The sequence below is a fragment of the Etheostoma spectabile genome, chromosome 3 (genome assembly GCF_008692095.1).
Source record: "Etheostoma spectabile isolate EspeVRDwgs_2016 chromosome 3, UIUC_Espe_1.0, whole genome shotgun sequence".
Lineage (NCBI taxonomy): Eukaryota > Metazoa > Chordata > Actinopteri > Perciformes > Percidae > Etheostoma > Etheostoma spectabile.
The window spans coordinates 5,435,388-5,449,319 of NC_045735.1; the positions used below are offsets into that span (position 1 = coordinate 5,435,388).

General features: G+C 41.9%; 1 protein-coding gene across 1 annotated transcript in view; it reads left to right on the forward strand.

The window, feature by feature from the left end:
- chrd (chordin) overlaps positions 1-11,128 on the forward strand; it is a 17,604-nt gene extending 6,476 nt beyond the window's left edge. Inside the window, exons 7-21 of the mRNA XM_032510394.1 lie at positions 761-902; positions 1,182-1,319; positions 1,593-1,675; positions 3,416-3,563; positions 4,835-4,941; positions 5,768-6,047; positions 6,211-6,452; positions 6,566-6,679; positions 7,750-7,941; positions 8,118-8,211; positions 8,406-8,462; positions 8,694-8,797; positions 9,036-9,299; positions 10,087-10,180; positions 10,417-11,128. Of these exons, the coding sequence (XP_032366285.1) occupies positions 761-902; positions 1,182-1,319; positions 1,593-1,675; positions 3,416-3,563; positions 4,835-4,941; positions 5,768-6,047; positions 6,211-6,452; positions 6,566-6,679; positions 7,750-7,941; positions 8,118-8,211; positions 8,406-8,462; positions 8,694-8,797; positions 9,036-9,299; positions 10,087-10,180; positions 10,417-10,481 (2,124 nt within the window). The 3' untranslated portion in view covers positions 10,482-11,128. The remainder of the gene's footprint in view (positions 1-760; positions 903-1,181; positions 1,320-1,592; positions 1,676-3,415; positions 3,564-4,834; positions 4,942-5,767; positions 6,048-6,210; positions 6,453-6,565; positions 6,680-7,749; positions 7,942-8,117; positions 8,212-8,405; positions 8,463-8,693; positions 8,798-9,035; positions 9,300-10,086; positions 10,181-10,416) is intronic.
- Positions 11,129-13,932: the final 2,804 nt, after the last annotated feature.

A 13,932-nucleotide genomic window follows, 5' to 3' on the forward strand; every position in this document is an offset into this window, starting at 1 on the left:
CTCACTCACTCACTCACTCACTCACTCAAAAGGTTACATGAGGGAGAAACTGCCATCAAGTCAGAGGTATACAAGAATGAGTTTAATAAAAGGCCAATATTATCCTGATAAATCAGTAAACTGAGATGTTGGTGTAACAGTAGTACCCATGCATCCATGTCCACATCCTCCCTAAGGTCTGACTCGATCACTACACATCTTTTCCTGCCAAAATACACACACACATCTCCTCATTCCATTTCAGCACTCTGTTTAGCGAGGCAGGAGCCCCCTAAATACAGGTCCCAGAAATTGGCCTATTATTATTTTTAGATAAATGTCAGTGTCAAGCACCAGAGGACCTTAGAGAAAACTTTCTGAACAAGGGGGGAGGTGAGGGACTTTGCTGGACCAAAAACTTTTGGAAAGAGAATTGTTCACATGTTACATCACCTCTTAGCAGGGGGACAGAGAATATCGCTAATTAAAATGGAGATTACCTCTGAACTGAAAGTTATGAGGTGCCGGCACACTGCCACATTTCCCTTCCCTCTTCTCATATGGCTTCATATCGGCTGAGAGCCTGGGGTTGAGAGTACAATCACATGGATGTTGATGTATTTAGCAGATGTGCATGTTTTGCTTTTTCACGAGTGAGAGATATATGAAAATGTTTGGTGATTACAGGCCGTGTATGGTTTTTTGATATTCATTGACAAATTCTGTCTACACTGCAACAATGTTGTAGCTTACCTGCCTGTTTTTGTGCCTGTGTGTGTAGATATGTGGAGTATGGAAGAACCTGGCTAAGCCTCAAATGCGACAGCTGCAGTCTGAGCAGATGCGCATCAGCATGACCACATCCACGGGCAGACGAGAAGAAGTGGAGGGGAAGATCATCAAACACAGGGCACTGTTTGCTGGTGCGTGTGCATGCAGGATATTATACCATTCTGATGGTTTCTTTATTGTAATGTTCATTAAGACATTTGTATGTCTTAGTCTTTGTGTTGTAGTACACAGTAAACTCAATATTTATAAAGCAGTGGAATTGTATACGTTTTCATGTAATCTTAAAAAGCCTTGCATGGATTAATGTAGCTCAAAAGTTTGGGCTTTGTTTACCGAGAAGTATTTGTATAGGAGTCCTGTAACAGAATACAGATACTCAATATGGTAATGTGAATGTTTGTTGTGTACAGAGACATTCAGTTCAACACTGACATCGGAGGAGGAGAACTCCGGCATGGGAGGCCTCGCCATGTTGACGCTGAGTGACACGGAGAACAACCTCCACTTCATCCTCATCCTTCAAGGCCTCATCAAACAAAAAGACAAAGGTGAGAAGCAGGACAAAGAAGGAAGAGAGGGTCGGCACTGAGATATAGAAAAACGTTAACTTGTATTATTTGTAAATTGTATTTAATGTTACAAAATGAGATTTCTCACCCCTTCAGGAGCTATTATGGTGCCCTTAAACCAAATGCTTGTTTTACAATTCCTCCAAGTAAACCACTGGGACAAGAATCCTCTTTTGTGATCTCTGTTGTCATTTCAGTCTATCAGTTTCTACCAATTTCATCTCAGTGCTTCAAATCTGTCTCTCCCCTCAGAGCCCATTTTGGTGCCCATCCGAGTCCAGCTTGTGTACCGACAACACATCCTGAGAGAGATCCGAGCCAACATCACCTCACATGTAAGTAACTACACACAATAACAAAGGTCTACAGTTTACAATGGGCTTTTAAAGACTGATGCCAACAGTAAAAGCTGTAGATAGTATTTTGTACCAAATATTTTTATCTTCATGTCTGAAAAATAGAAATGTTCAGTGTTTTCCCCACAATTTATTTTCCAATATTCCAATATTCAGAATGAAATAAGTGTTAGATTTTAGGTAAAAAATGTTGAACAATGAATTGGGGGGGGGGGGGGGGGGGGCAGTGTTGTTAGGAACATATAACACACTTCCTCCTTTCTGAGGCGGATGTGGTTTGATCACCACATCCTAGCGCTGTTGTCTGATCACAGCTAACTACCCTGAGACATGACAAGAACAATGGATGGAGAGGAAGAGTGAGGGGAAAACAAGAGAAGCGAGAAAGTGTACAAGAGGAACTTTTGCATGAGACAGATGTGAGCAAGGGATGGAGAGACCCAGAGGAGAGAGGGGAGGGATGGGGGAGGTAGAGAGGATGGACTGCGTACACACTCCTCACACATGTCAGTGGTTAGTGGTCTGTGGTCTGCGATGGATAGAGGGAGGAAGGAGGCAGGAGGAGGAGTGATGAAAGGTGGGCCTGTTTTTAATTCTGCCAGGAATTGCGTGAAGGGCCGCTGCGCCTCTTTCGAGCCTAGCGGAGAGAGGGGCCATCCGTGAGAAATATGCGAAAAGTTTGAGCTTAGCAACCGCTACATGACCCCTGTAAGTGTCCTCGAGCTAGGTGCAGAAACTCAAACCGCTGACTCATCTCAAGTCTAGCTAAATAACAGAGGCTCATAAACAACAGACTGTACATCATTTTAGCTGAAAAGGATACTTGCCTTTATTTTCCATCTCTAAATACTCACACACACAAGCAAACACAGTTTTGAATGTGTGAAATCATTTTTTATTGGACCAGTAATTCTGACAGTGTCCTGATTTACACAAGACCCCAATAAATCCTTTTGCACCTTGCTCCCTTCTCATTATTCTATCCATTCACTTTCCCCACTATAAGTCACCTTCCCTCTGTCCAGGCCCTCTCCGTTTCCGCTCTGTTTTGGCTCCTCGCTGTGTGGATTTATGGTACATGTATATTTATATTGAACTGAGGCCCTGAAGTCATAAAAGTAACATTTCTTCAACACGCTCGTACATCTGTCCTATTACTCCAGCAACATCCTAACCAACACCCCCCATCTCTCCTGGAGTCCAGTCGGCCGGCTTAAAATTAAACTTCAATGTGAAACGTGTTAAAACAATGCAAGCCATTTTTTTTTTACCAAGAATTTAGGTCTTTGTAAGTGGGATGACTTAAAATTGTAGCTGTTTTGTAACACAAGTGTCTAAGTCCTTAATGGTTGCTGAGTTTGTGATGCATTTGTGATTGTTGAATTAATCTTCTCTTAAAAGAGATGTCACTGCTCTGGGATCTGTTTTGCTTTCTGTGCTCATCTGATCTTTGTTTGATATAAACTAAAGGGATACGTTCACTTTAGTCGGAAACACATCACCAATCTGTTTTTGTCTCAATAAGTTGGGGATTGGTTACTCTGGTAACACGTCAGTGTTACTAACATAATGTCAACAAGATATTGACAGCATAATATATTGCATTTGCATTTCTGGTATTGAAAAGGCATGTATTTACAATGGAATATGGTTTTTATATTTATTGACTTGTTGACCCACGTATAGTATAAGTCAAGTTGACGGTTTTAATCTGTGCAGGATCCAGACTTTGCAGAGGTGCTGACAGACCTGAATAGCCGAGAACTCTTCTGGTTATCTCGTGGTCAGCTGGAGATCACCGTGGCAACCGAGGGTCAGGGACCGCGACAAATCTCTGGCTTCATCACCGGCAGGAAATCTTGTGACAGTAAGTGTCCCCGCAATTAAACCCCTCGCCATGGGAAGAATTGAAAACATGTTTTCTTCATGTCTCTCTTTCCCATCATTCCAGCGAGGTGGTACCAAACACTGCAAAGGCAACAAACAGAGGTTGCTAAGATTGTGTTTTGTACTGTCATTGGTTTGTACTAGTTCATCTGTGGCTGTTCTTGTCATTCTCCTCTATAAATACTTGTTTTCTTTCTTTCTGTTTCCATCGTTTCAAGTCTTATCGCTGGGGGAAAAACCATGTGTATGGACCTCTGTTTGACTTGGTGGTCTACCAAGACTGTGTATGCATGTTTGAGAAAGAAAGAGAGACCGGTTTTTGGAATGTTGTGGCCCGTCCAATCGTCTGAAACCGTTGTCTGAAAAGCAGGCACACATGGTCTTTTCATGGGATGCATACTTGAACATCAAATATCAAGGTGTCCAGCACTTTGGACCCCTTGAAAGACACTTTCATTGTCTATCACATGCAATGCCATGCACATAACCAGACACAAATGTGTAAAAGATGTTTTCTTAGTACAAATTTGACACACTGATTGAACTGACAGTGGTGCTGCCAAGGTCCCAGTCGGTTGGTGTTTCAGTACCGTGATTAACAGCTTGACGTTATGTGTGAAGAATTCAAACCCAACACACTCCCATCCCTCTCTTTCCTCCTCCTTTACTTTCCTCTTCTCCGTTGTCTTCTGTCCCCTTTGTGTCTCTTTGATGTCATTTTTCCTCTCTGACTTTTTTCTGTCTGCATGTCATTTTCGGTATTTTTCTCTGCACTTTTCGGATCCTTCTCTGTTACTCATTCCCTCCTGTCCTCTCGGCCCTCTTTTTAAGCCTGCTGCATTCAGCAAGGGTTACCTCATTCTAAGGCTTAACCTTGGGTGTGTGTGTCTTTGTGCGTGTTTGACAGACAGTGCAACAATATGTAACATGTATGTTTTTGGCAGAAGGTCACGCACACAATTTTGAGACCATACGCGCCCCTTGATTTGTGGTTAAATTAAATCTGTCTCCTCAATGACTGTTTCTTGGTGAAGGGATGATATTCTGGTTATGTGGCTTTTATGTGTGTGTGGTTGCAGAACGTGAGGGAATGTAATGTGTCCCCCTTCCTCTCCCTCACTCAAGAATATAGTTAAACTTTAGTTTAGGGGGGGACTCCGAGGGGAAAAGTGATGGTTTTAGATAAGCAATTTGAACAAGAATGCGCTCTAAAGATGAGTTTTGATATGGATCTGTCTTTGTTTGGCTCAGCTATTCAGAGTGTGATGTCCAGCAATGATGCATTGACCCCGGGGAAGACAGGAGGCGTGGGATCCGCTATCTTCAACCTCCATGATAATGGTACACTGGACTACCAGGTATGGATAATTCTAAATAAATAAATGTTGATCGTTGTTTGACATTTGTTATGCTGATACATAACTTGGAGATGCATTACATGATTGAAAATATTACAACATTACGCAAATAAACACAATTATTTTGTTCTTATGTCTTGTTGTTATAGTTGATAATAGTAAAACACAAAAACTGCCACTTTTCCTGAGATTGCAACATATTCATCTGCGTTTTAGGTTTCAGTTGAAATGTTTGTGATGGTGTTAACAGGAGGAGAAAGGGAATAAATCATTTAACCATGAGCCAATCTTCCATCCAAAAAACTGAATATCACCATTTTAATGGGGAGTTCATAAAAACACTTTGATGGAAACTCTAAAAAATGGGCTTAAAAAAGAACTGTCCTTCAGTTAATAATCTCTTTCAGACATGTTTTAAGAAATAAAATACTCTATATTTTGTCTAATATGCATGTATTACCTAGTCCCTCTTCTTAACATTTTTAATATTACATCTACTCCTTCACATTGAAAAATCCAGAATTTATGATTTAGCTAAATTTGTTGTTAAGTTTTACAAGATCTATCCTACTTCACTTAAAATTCCATTCTCAGTGTAAGCTGGAGTCTCAGAGTTCCCCATCTGAACGACAGTTGGCTTTCAGACTAGTTTTGATGTTTATATTCACATGTCAAACTGAGATTTAAGGTGAGCAACCCCTCAAAAACAGCCAGTACATCATTCTGCGCAGTGAATGTTAAACATCCAAGTGAAGGAACAATAATTAAAACATATTTTTGAAAGGAAGGAGGCTCTAACCATTTCTCCCTCATCCCCACCATCTAGGTTCAGGTCGCAGGTCTCACCAGTGAGTTTGTTGGCATAACTATCGAGTTGAAGCCACGGCGGCGGAACAAGCGAACTGTGCTGTATGACCTGACGCCAGAGTACAACAAGGCCACAGGCCGGGCGCTGGGCAGCTGGAGCCGTCTGGAGGCGCGACACATCCACATGCTGCTGCAGAACGAACTGTTTATTAATGTGGCCACGACACACGGCCAGGAGGGGGAGCTGAGGGGGCAGATTAGGGCCCTGCTCTACAGCGGCCTGGAGACACCCAGACATGGTACGGATTGATGGAAGCAGGGGATGGAGAAGGGCAAGGGAGGGAATGGAATTCATAAAATCCATGCAATTGCTTTCTAAATGTACTGTGCATAGCAGAACAACGTCACCAATGTTTTCAAGTCCTGGATGCACGCTTTCATTACCAATTTCCCTTCTTTCAGAGTTGCCCACTCCTCTGGCTGGCCACTTTGTGTCTCCACCAGTAAAAACTGGTGCCTCTGGCCATGCCTGGGTGTCCGTGGACAAACAGTGTCACCTGCATTATGAAATCGTTGTCACAGGCCTCAGCAAGGCCGACGACCTCACTGTGAACGCCCATCTCCACGGACTGGCTGAGATTGGAGAAATAGATGACAGCAGCACTACTCACAAAAGGCTGCTGACTGGCTTCTACGGCTCACAGGTAAATTTGTGTACACACTCACACACACACACACACACACACACACACGCAAATAGATGTAAAAATACACATTCATACAGAAACAAACTCAAACACACTCTACTCTCCTCCAGGCTCAGGGAGTGTTAAAGGAAATCAGTCTTGAGTTACTGCAACACCTGGACCAAGGAACAGCCTTCATCCAGGTCAGCACCAAGATGAACCCCAGAGGAGAAATACGAGGACGGGTATGTAAAGAAAAGCATTCATTTGTGGCTGAGACTTTTTTTTAAATCCATTATTCAAACGTATGCCATTTCCTCTGTCAAATAGAATAGGCCATGATTTTCACAGTGATTTTTCACTGGTCCGATACCATATTTTGCTTTCTGTTTCCGATTCTGAAACGTTTGCGTATTAGCCGATGCCGAGTACTGATCCAATATCAGTGTTTTATTACATATTTTATTAAAATGAACGCCACATAACTTTCTTTTAATATCCAGTTTGACAGTTAGTTACAACGGAACAAGAACATAAATAATACTACTTAGACAAATGTAGATTTTCTTCAGAGCTTCATTAAATGGTATTGGATCGGTGCATAAACTCCGGTACTCACCGATACCAATACCAGCGTTCTATGCAGCATCGGAAGCAGTACCGATACTGGTAAAGAAAGTCATAGCATTGTTAACCATAACTGACAAAGTAGAATAAGGGATTAGATTATACAAAGAAGAAGAGTAGTACAGTCATTGGGGTCTTCTTAACCCATCTTAGTGTTTTAACGCGTCTGTGTGATTGCTCAGTTAGCGCTTCCACTGACAGGTGCTGTCTGCCTGCAGAGACTTTGTAGAAAAATAAACTTTTTATTGGGGTTCAGAAACGCACAAAAACGACAAACGCAGATGTAGTGGTTGATGAGTTCTTTTAGGCGGCCAGCTACTAACAAAGAAAGTGATCTCAAACACACACACACACACACACGCAGCAGTAGGGTCCAGCTGTTTAATAGCAAACAGGTCAAACACATAAACACCCATCTGCTTGGCAGCACATTAAGGAACAATAAATCAAGTCAACAAAGGAAGTCAGCTTGAGACCAGCCTTGAATCAGGTGTGGCCACAACATCTCTAATGCTCTAACCACCCTTTCTCTTTTTTTCTTTTCTCTGTCTCTTTTTTCTTTCCCCCCTTTTATTTCAACACATTTCACCCACCACTACATCTACCTCATTTATGCTGTATTTTTCCTTCATGTCATCCCCCTCCATCTATCCCTTTGTTTTGTTTTCTACACATTTCCTCTGTCCAGGTCCATGTGCCAAACAACTGTGAGTTTGGGACCAGGGGGGAGATAGAGGAGTCGGAGTTTGACGAACTCTTTGCAAAGAACCCGGAGGAGCTGAAGAAAGACCCCCATACCTGCTTCTTTGAGAACCAGCATCACGCTCACGGCTCTCGCTGGACCCCCAACTACGACAAGTGCTTCTCCTGCAGCTGCCAGGTAAAGACAAGTCAACAAGGATGGAGGGTTTAGCGCTAAAACGTTAAAGCAGGGAAGAGAAGCTGGGAAGTACATTAGTTTGCTGGCCATATAAAGTGCATGTTAGTACTGAATTTTGTATATCATTTTATGTCACAAATAAAATGTACTGTCTTCTTTCTGCATTTTTCCTGCAGAAGCGAACTGTGATCTGTGATCCAGTCATCTGTCCGGTGTTGACCTGCTCCCAAACCATTCAGCCTGAGGACAATTGCTGTCCGATCTGTGATGGTGAGACAGACATATTTTTATTGTACATGAGATACATGAACGTATGGAATATCATGTTTTATAGTGGTTATTCTGGTTCGAGTCCCTGGTGGGGAGTTATTCTTTTGGGTGAATTCCCAAAGTACTTTCAACAGAAATCATAAAGTTGAAAACTAATTCTGTTTTTATGTCTCCATTTCCTTTTTCCTGTTCAGAGAGGAGGGAGCCCAAGGACATGAAAGTTCCAGATAGGGTGGATGAACATCCTGAAGGTAGGTACTACTTCTCCTGTCTCTGACTTAGCTTCTCTCCTTCTCTTTCTTTTTGGATTTTTCTCTAAAGGATTTTCTCTTGTAGTGTTTCTTTTCTTTTTACATGTACAGTATATGCTGCATTTATTTCATTGCGTTTTCCATCTACAGTTAAAAGTAAACTGAATCATTCAGACATTTTCTTGCTGACTGACCTCTTTAACCAGTTTTCTCCTCTTTCCTTTCTCTCAGGTTGTTACTTTGAAGGGGACCAGAAGATGCACGCCCCGGGAACCACATGGCATCCCTTTGTACCTCCCTTTGGCTACATTAAATGTGCTGTCTGCACATGCAAGGTAAATACACATCAATAAACCCACATCTGGCTGGATTTACTTTCCAAAATCCCTTAATGGATCATTTATCTTGTGTTGGACTGCAAAGAAGCTTGGGCATACATGAATTTCTCATAAGTGAAACCTTGGGGAATGTTCAGACTTTGTGGAAAAAGCAATAAGTCAGCTGCAGCTTCTGTTGTGCTGGAAAAAATAGAATTGCTGCTTACCGGCCGCTAATGCTACATTATATCCATAGGGGTCTTCAGGAGAGGTGCACTGTGAGAAGGTGACTTGTCCGGTGTTGACCTGCAGTCATCCAGTAAGACGTAACCCCTCCGACTGCTGTAAGGAGTGTCCAGAGGAGGAGAAGACTCCAGCAGGCCTGGAGCACAGCGACATGATGCAAGCAGATGGCCCGAGGCACTGCAAATTTGGCAAGAACTATTACCAGAACAGTGACAATTGGCATCCCTGGGTACCAATGGTGGGGGAGATGAAATGCATTAACTGCTGGTGTGATGTGAGTATTGTGGCTGCCAAGAAACAAGACCCAAAGTGTAATTATTACTTTGCTGACATTTGACTGAAATATAATTAAAATTGTTTGCTTATAAAAAATAACTTCAAGGCACCCCATTAAAAGTTATTCTTCCAAGTTATGTTTTGAAGTAGAATATAGAAATACAATACACAGTTCACCGAGAGTTCATACTGAATTCTTTCAACATAACAAAATAAAAGTGCTCTGATCAAGATGATCTTTAGCCAGTACTTTAGCAGATGTGTTGTACTTGTGTATGGAGTCTTTTTTTTAATCTATTTTGATTTTTTAAAGCTGTTCTTCTCAATATTTTTACATGATCAATGAGCCAAATGACAATGTGTAATGTGAAAGGAGTCGCTCAGAGTGAAGAACCCACAGAGCATTGTCAACTCTGCAAATCCCCTCAGCTCTACGGAACATTTCAAGTCTTTCAGCCTATTGGTTTGGTTTTACGGCCCACGACTTCACTGTTTCGGTTCACACTCACTGCTTTCATTGACAGTTTCCAAACAGCAGACAGACCGAGCTAGCAATTGGCTGGTGACCATAGTGAGAGTATTTAGCAGCTTAAGAGCCACATAGAGACCAAAAATAGAGCTAAAAGGAGAGTGAAAGTTGATCCGGCATTAAGATAGAGTGTCCCTTCCCATCTTACTTGGTGGTATGCATTCCTGTCATACCGGCGTCTTGTGTCTTTTTTCCTGTGCTTCTACATTTTGCATCGTTTCACCAACCCGTCTGCTTCCTCTGTTATTGTCAACAGCATGGTGTGACCAAGTGTCAGAAAAAGCAATGTCCAGTACTTACCTGCACCAACAACACCCGCACAGAGGGTGCGTGCTGTCCGGAATGCCTTGGTGAGCAATGACAACACCCACACACAACACCAGCAGGGCCTACCCTGTCCTTGTCCTCCAATACGACGACAAGGACAATCGGTTAAGTGTACAGTGAAATGTTGTTCATTTACACACATTTGAAAACTTGTCTTAGGGAGCTAACATCGTAAACAAATGTATGTTTGTTTCTCTGTCATGATTCAAATGTGGCTTTAACTTAATACAGAGATTCTTGATTTTTCTGTTTTCCTTAGATCCCAAAGAGGATGATGACCAGATGATGAAAGCTCCAGATAAAATGCGAACCAGGAGACACTGATCTGTGTGGACCCACAAAAACAACACCAAACGCTCCTCTACCCATTTAACCAATCCTCTCTCTGACGGACCCAAACCCAGAGCTGCACACCGGGTCCCCCCCCACCCCGTCCCTCACCTCACACCCACCCTGTTATCAGCTTCAGGATTGTAATGAACAGAGAAGAGCAGATATGGAGATATGATAAAATGTATATATATTTCCAAAGACTTGTTAAATGAAGTTATGAAGCTATGAAGAGGACCAACCAGACTTTTCGCCCTCTGCTTCCTGCCTTTCGATTTTGCTGGAATCTTCTTTTTGCTCAGTTTTTTTTTTTTTAAACAGCTTACCAGGACTGGAAGGTATATATATATGTAGAAATATAACACTGCTGTCCAATGGGATTCTCAGCTTGGTTTGAAGGACATACTTTGGTAAGATTTTGCCAGTTGCATTTTATTGACAGGACTTCTTTCAGAAGTACAGCCATAGCTACTGTAGCTCTCACCGCTCTCACTGGATACAGAGGAAAGTGTTGCTTAAATCTGTGTGAATGTGTATGTGTGAGTGTGCTTATGTGTGTGTGTGTGTGTGTTTTACCAGTAAATATGAATAAGCAGTAATACAGAAACACAGTTCTGGGTAGCAAAGCAGGATTAAAAAAATTAACAAAAAACAGAGAAAACCTTGAAACTTCCCTTCAGCCACTTCCTTCCATCATCACACACCCTTCACCATACCTAGAGAGGGGGGCTATTTTAATTCCAAAGGCTAAGGAAACTTTATCACGATGCATAGTATCCTAATCCATGAAATAACTGGCCTTTAATAATAAAATCTGCCTGCTTCTATTGGAATTTAACATAGGGGTGTGTATACTTATGCCCCCTGTATTTTAAGGAAGAACATGTATTTATTCACAATACATTATTCATTCACAAAGAAAGTTGGTGTCCTTAAAGGTTGGATTTTTTCTATTTTTTAATTAAGGCATTAAGGTAAATTTCCAAATGATTATTTTTTTATTCCTCTCTTTAGTCAACTGTAGCATGGGTTCATAAACTTATGAGCGCCACTGTATTTCCACTCAATATCAATCATAAAGCCATTAGGATCAGTGGGGTTTCATTGGAAGAGAAGTTTGAATGGGTTCAGCTGATTGTTATTTCAGTGTAAAACCAAAAGGAGCTTTGCCTTCGCCTCATGTTGATCTCATCGCTTCTCTGCTTTGGTTGTTCCCATTTCTGTTTCAAATTAAGTAATATTTGTATGATTTTTTTCTATTATGGTTGTTTATGAAAATGAAGCTGGTTTGTATTTTGTATTTATTGAATGGCGTGGAGACAAAAATAAAAAGATGTCTGTTGGTAAAAGAAGGGATACTTGTGGGTTTGTTTTTGGACACTGTAGCCTATTATCGCTCCCTCGTTCCCTTTTTGCATTTATATCTTTGTTTCTCATCTGGAGTCCTTGGGAGTTTAGTTTTCCACTTTGTTGCTTTCTTTCTCTTTCTTTCCCTCTGTTTCTCTTTCCTCACAGTTTTTCACATATGGAGCTTTGATTAAAGAGGAATGACAAGCCAGAGAGACCCGACTTAATCCTTAGCTTTTTTCCTTTCTCTTTCTCCATTGTTCTATCGCTGCCTTTTCACTCTTCACCTACCCTTCATTATCTTCCACACTTTTTTCTCATCTCTTACTTTCTTTCTTTCCTTGTTATATCCTTTCTCCTCATATCCTTATAATTTCATTTCCTGCTATCTCTTTTCACACTGTATATCCGTTCCTTTCCCCCCTTTCCATATCTTTCCATTCCTGTTTTCCTTTCCTTTACTTTTCTTTCATTTCCTCTCCTTTTCTTGCTTGCTTTCCATCTCTGACAGTCACCACATGTGCTCAGCAAGGTTTTGTCCCTTACATACCGCCCCATGTAAAAACACACGCACCCATGCACGCATGCACGCACGCACGCAAGCACACGCACACACAAACACTGCAGGCAGACTGAAACATAAACACGTATTCACAGATGTATACATGTACAAACTTCTGAATCAGGAACACACACATTGCCAAAGGGCAAGAAGAAATCTAAGAAAACTATCTGCTGCTGCACTCTGCTGGTTAAAACAAGGTATTACACTAAATTTATCTCCAAAAATCCAGCTGGTTGAAAGCACTTCTGCTGGCACCTGTTGACCTCTCAGAGGCAAAAAAAAGAGCTTTGTGTGTGACTAAAGGCATGTTGGAAAGCCATCATCAGGCGAGCTGGGAGAGGTTCGACGTGTGTGGGAGGGGTGCCTCATCAGAGCCGCATGTTAGGGGTCAAAGGTTAAGCATTCTGAGCGACTGTCGGTGGCAGCTTGTGAAGAAGCATAAAACATGTACCAGCCTGAACCCTGCATCTGCACGTGTGTGTGTGTGTGTGAACTTTAGCAGTACTGCACACAGACAAGCCAGAAAGAAATTATATATTCTTTTTTGCAAGTTCTCCCACTTAGAAATCATGGAGGGGTCTGACATTGTCATCGTAGGGGCATGTCCACTGTGAGAGACATAATTAATCAAAAAAAAAAAATAATCCAGAATCACAATGTATTATTTTTTAACTATTATTTGTATGATACAGCTGCAAAAAGTATTTGAACACGTGTCTATCAGCTACTTCGGACCCTCAAAGACCTGTCAGTCTGCCTTCAAAATGTCCCCACCTCCACTCCTTTATTTTCCTAAATTAGATGCACCTGTTTGAGGTCTTAGCTGCTAGCAGACACGACACGTCCACCCCATAACAATCAGTAAGAATCCAACTACTAACATGCCAGCAAGACCAAAGAGCTGTCCAAAGACACTAGAGACAAATTGTACACACCTCCACAAAGGCTGGAAAGGTGCTACGGGGAAATTGCCAAGCAGCTTGTTTGAAAAAGGGTCCTCGTGGGAGCAATCATTAGAAAATGGAAGAAGCAACATGACGGTCATCTCCCTCGGACTGGGGCTCCATGCAAGATCTCACCTCGTGGGTCTCAATGATCCTAAAAGGTGAGAAATCATCACCCAAAACTACAACGGGAGGAGCTGGTCAATGACCTGAAAAGAGCTGGGACCACTGTTCCAGGTTACTGTTGTATACCCTAAGACGTCTGGTTTGAAATCATGCAGCACGGCAACGAAGGTTCCCTCGCTTAAAATACACAAGCACATGTCAATAAGAGGCCCGTTTTGTTCGTAAAGTTTGCCCAATGACCATTGATGATCCAGAGGAGTCATGGGAGAAAGTCATGTGGTCAGATGAGACCAAAATAGAACGTTTTGGTCATAATTCCACTAACCATGTTTGGAAGAAGAAGAATGATGAGTACCATCCCAAGAACACCATACCTACTGTGAAGCATGGGGGTGGTAGCATCATGCTTTGGAGATATTTTTTTGCATATGGGACAGGGCGACTGCACTGTATTAAGGGGAGG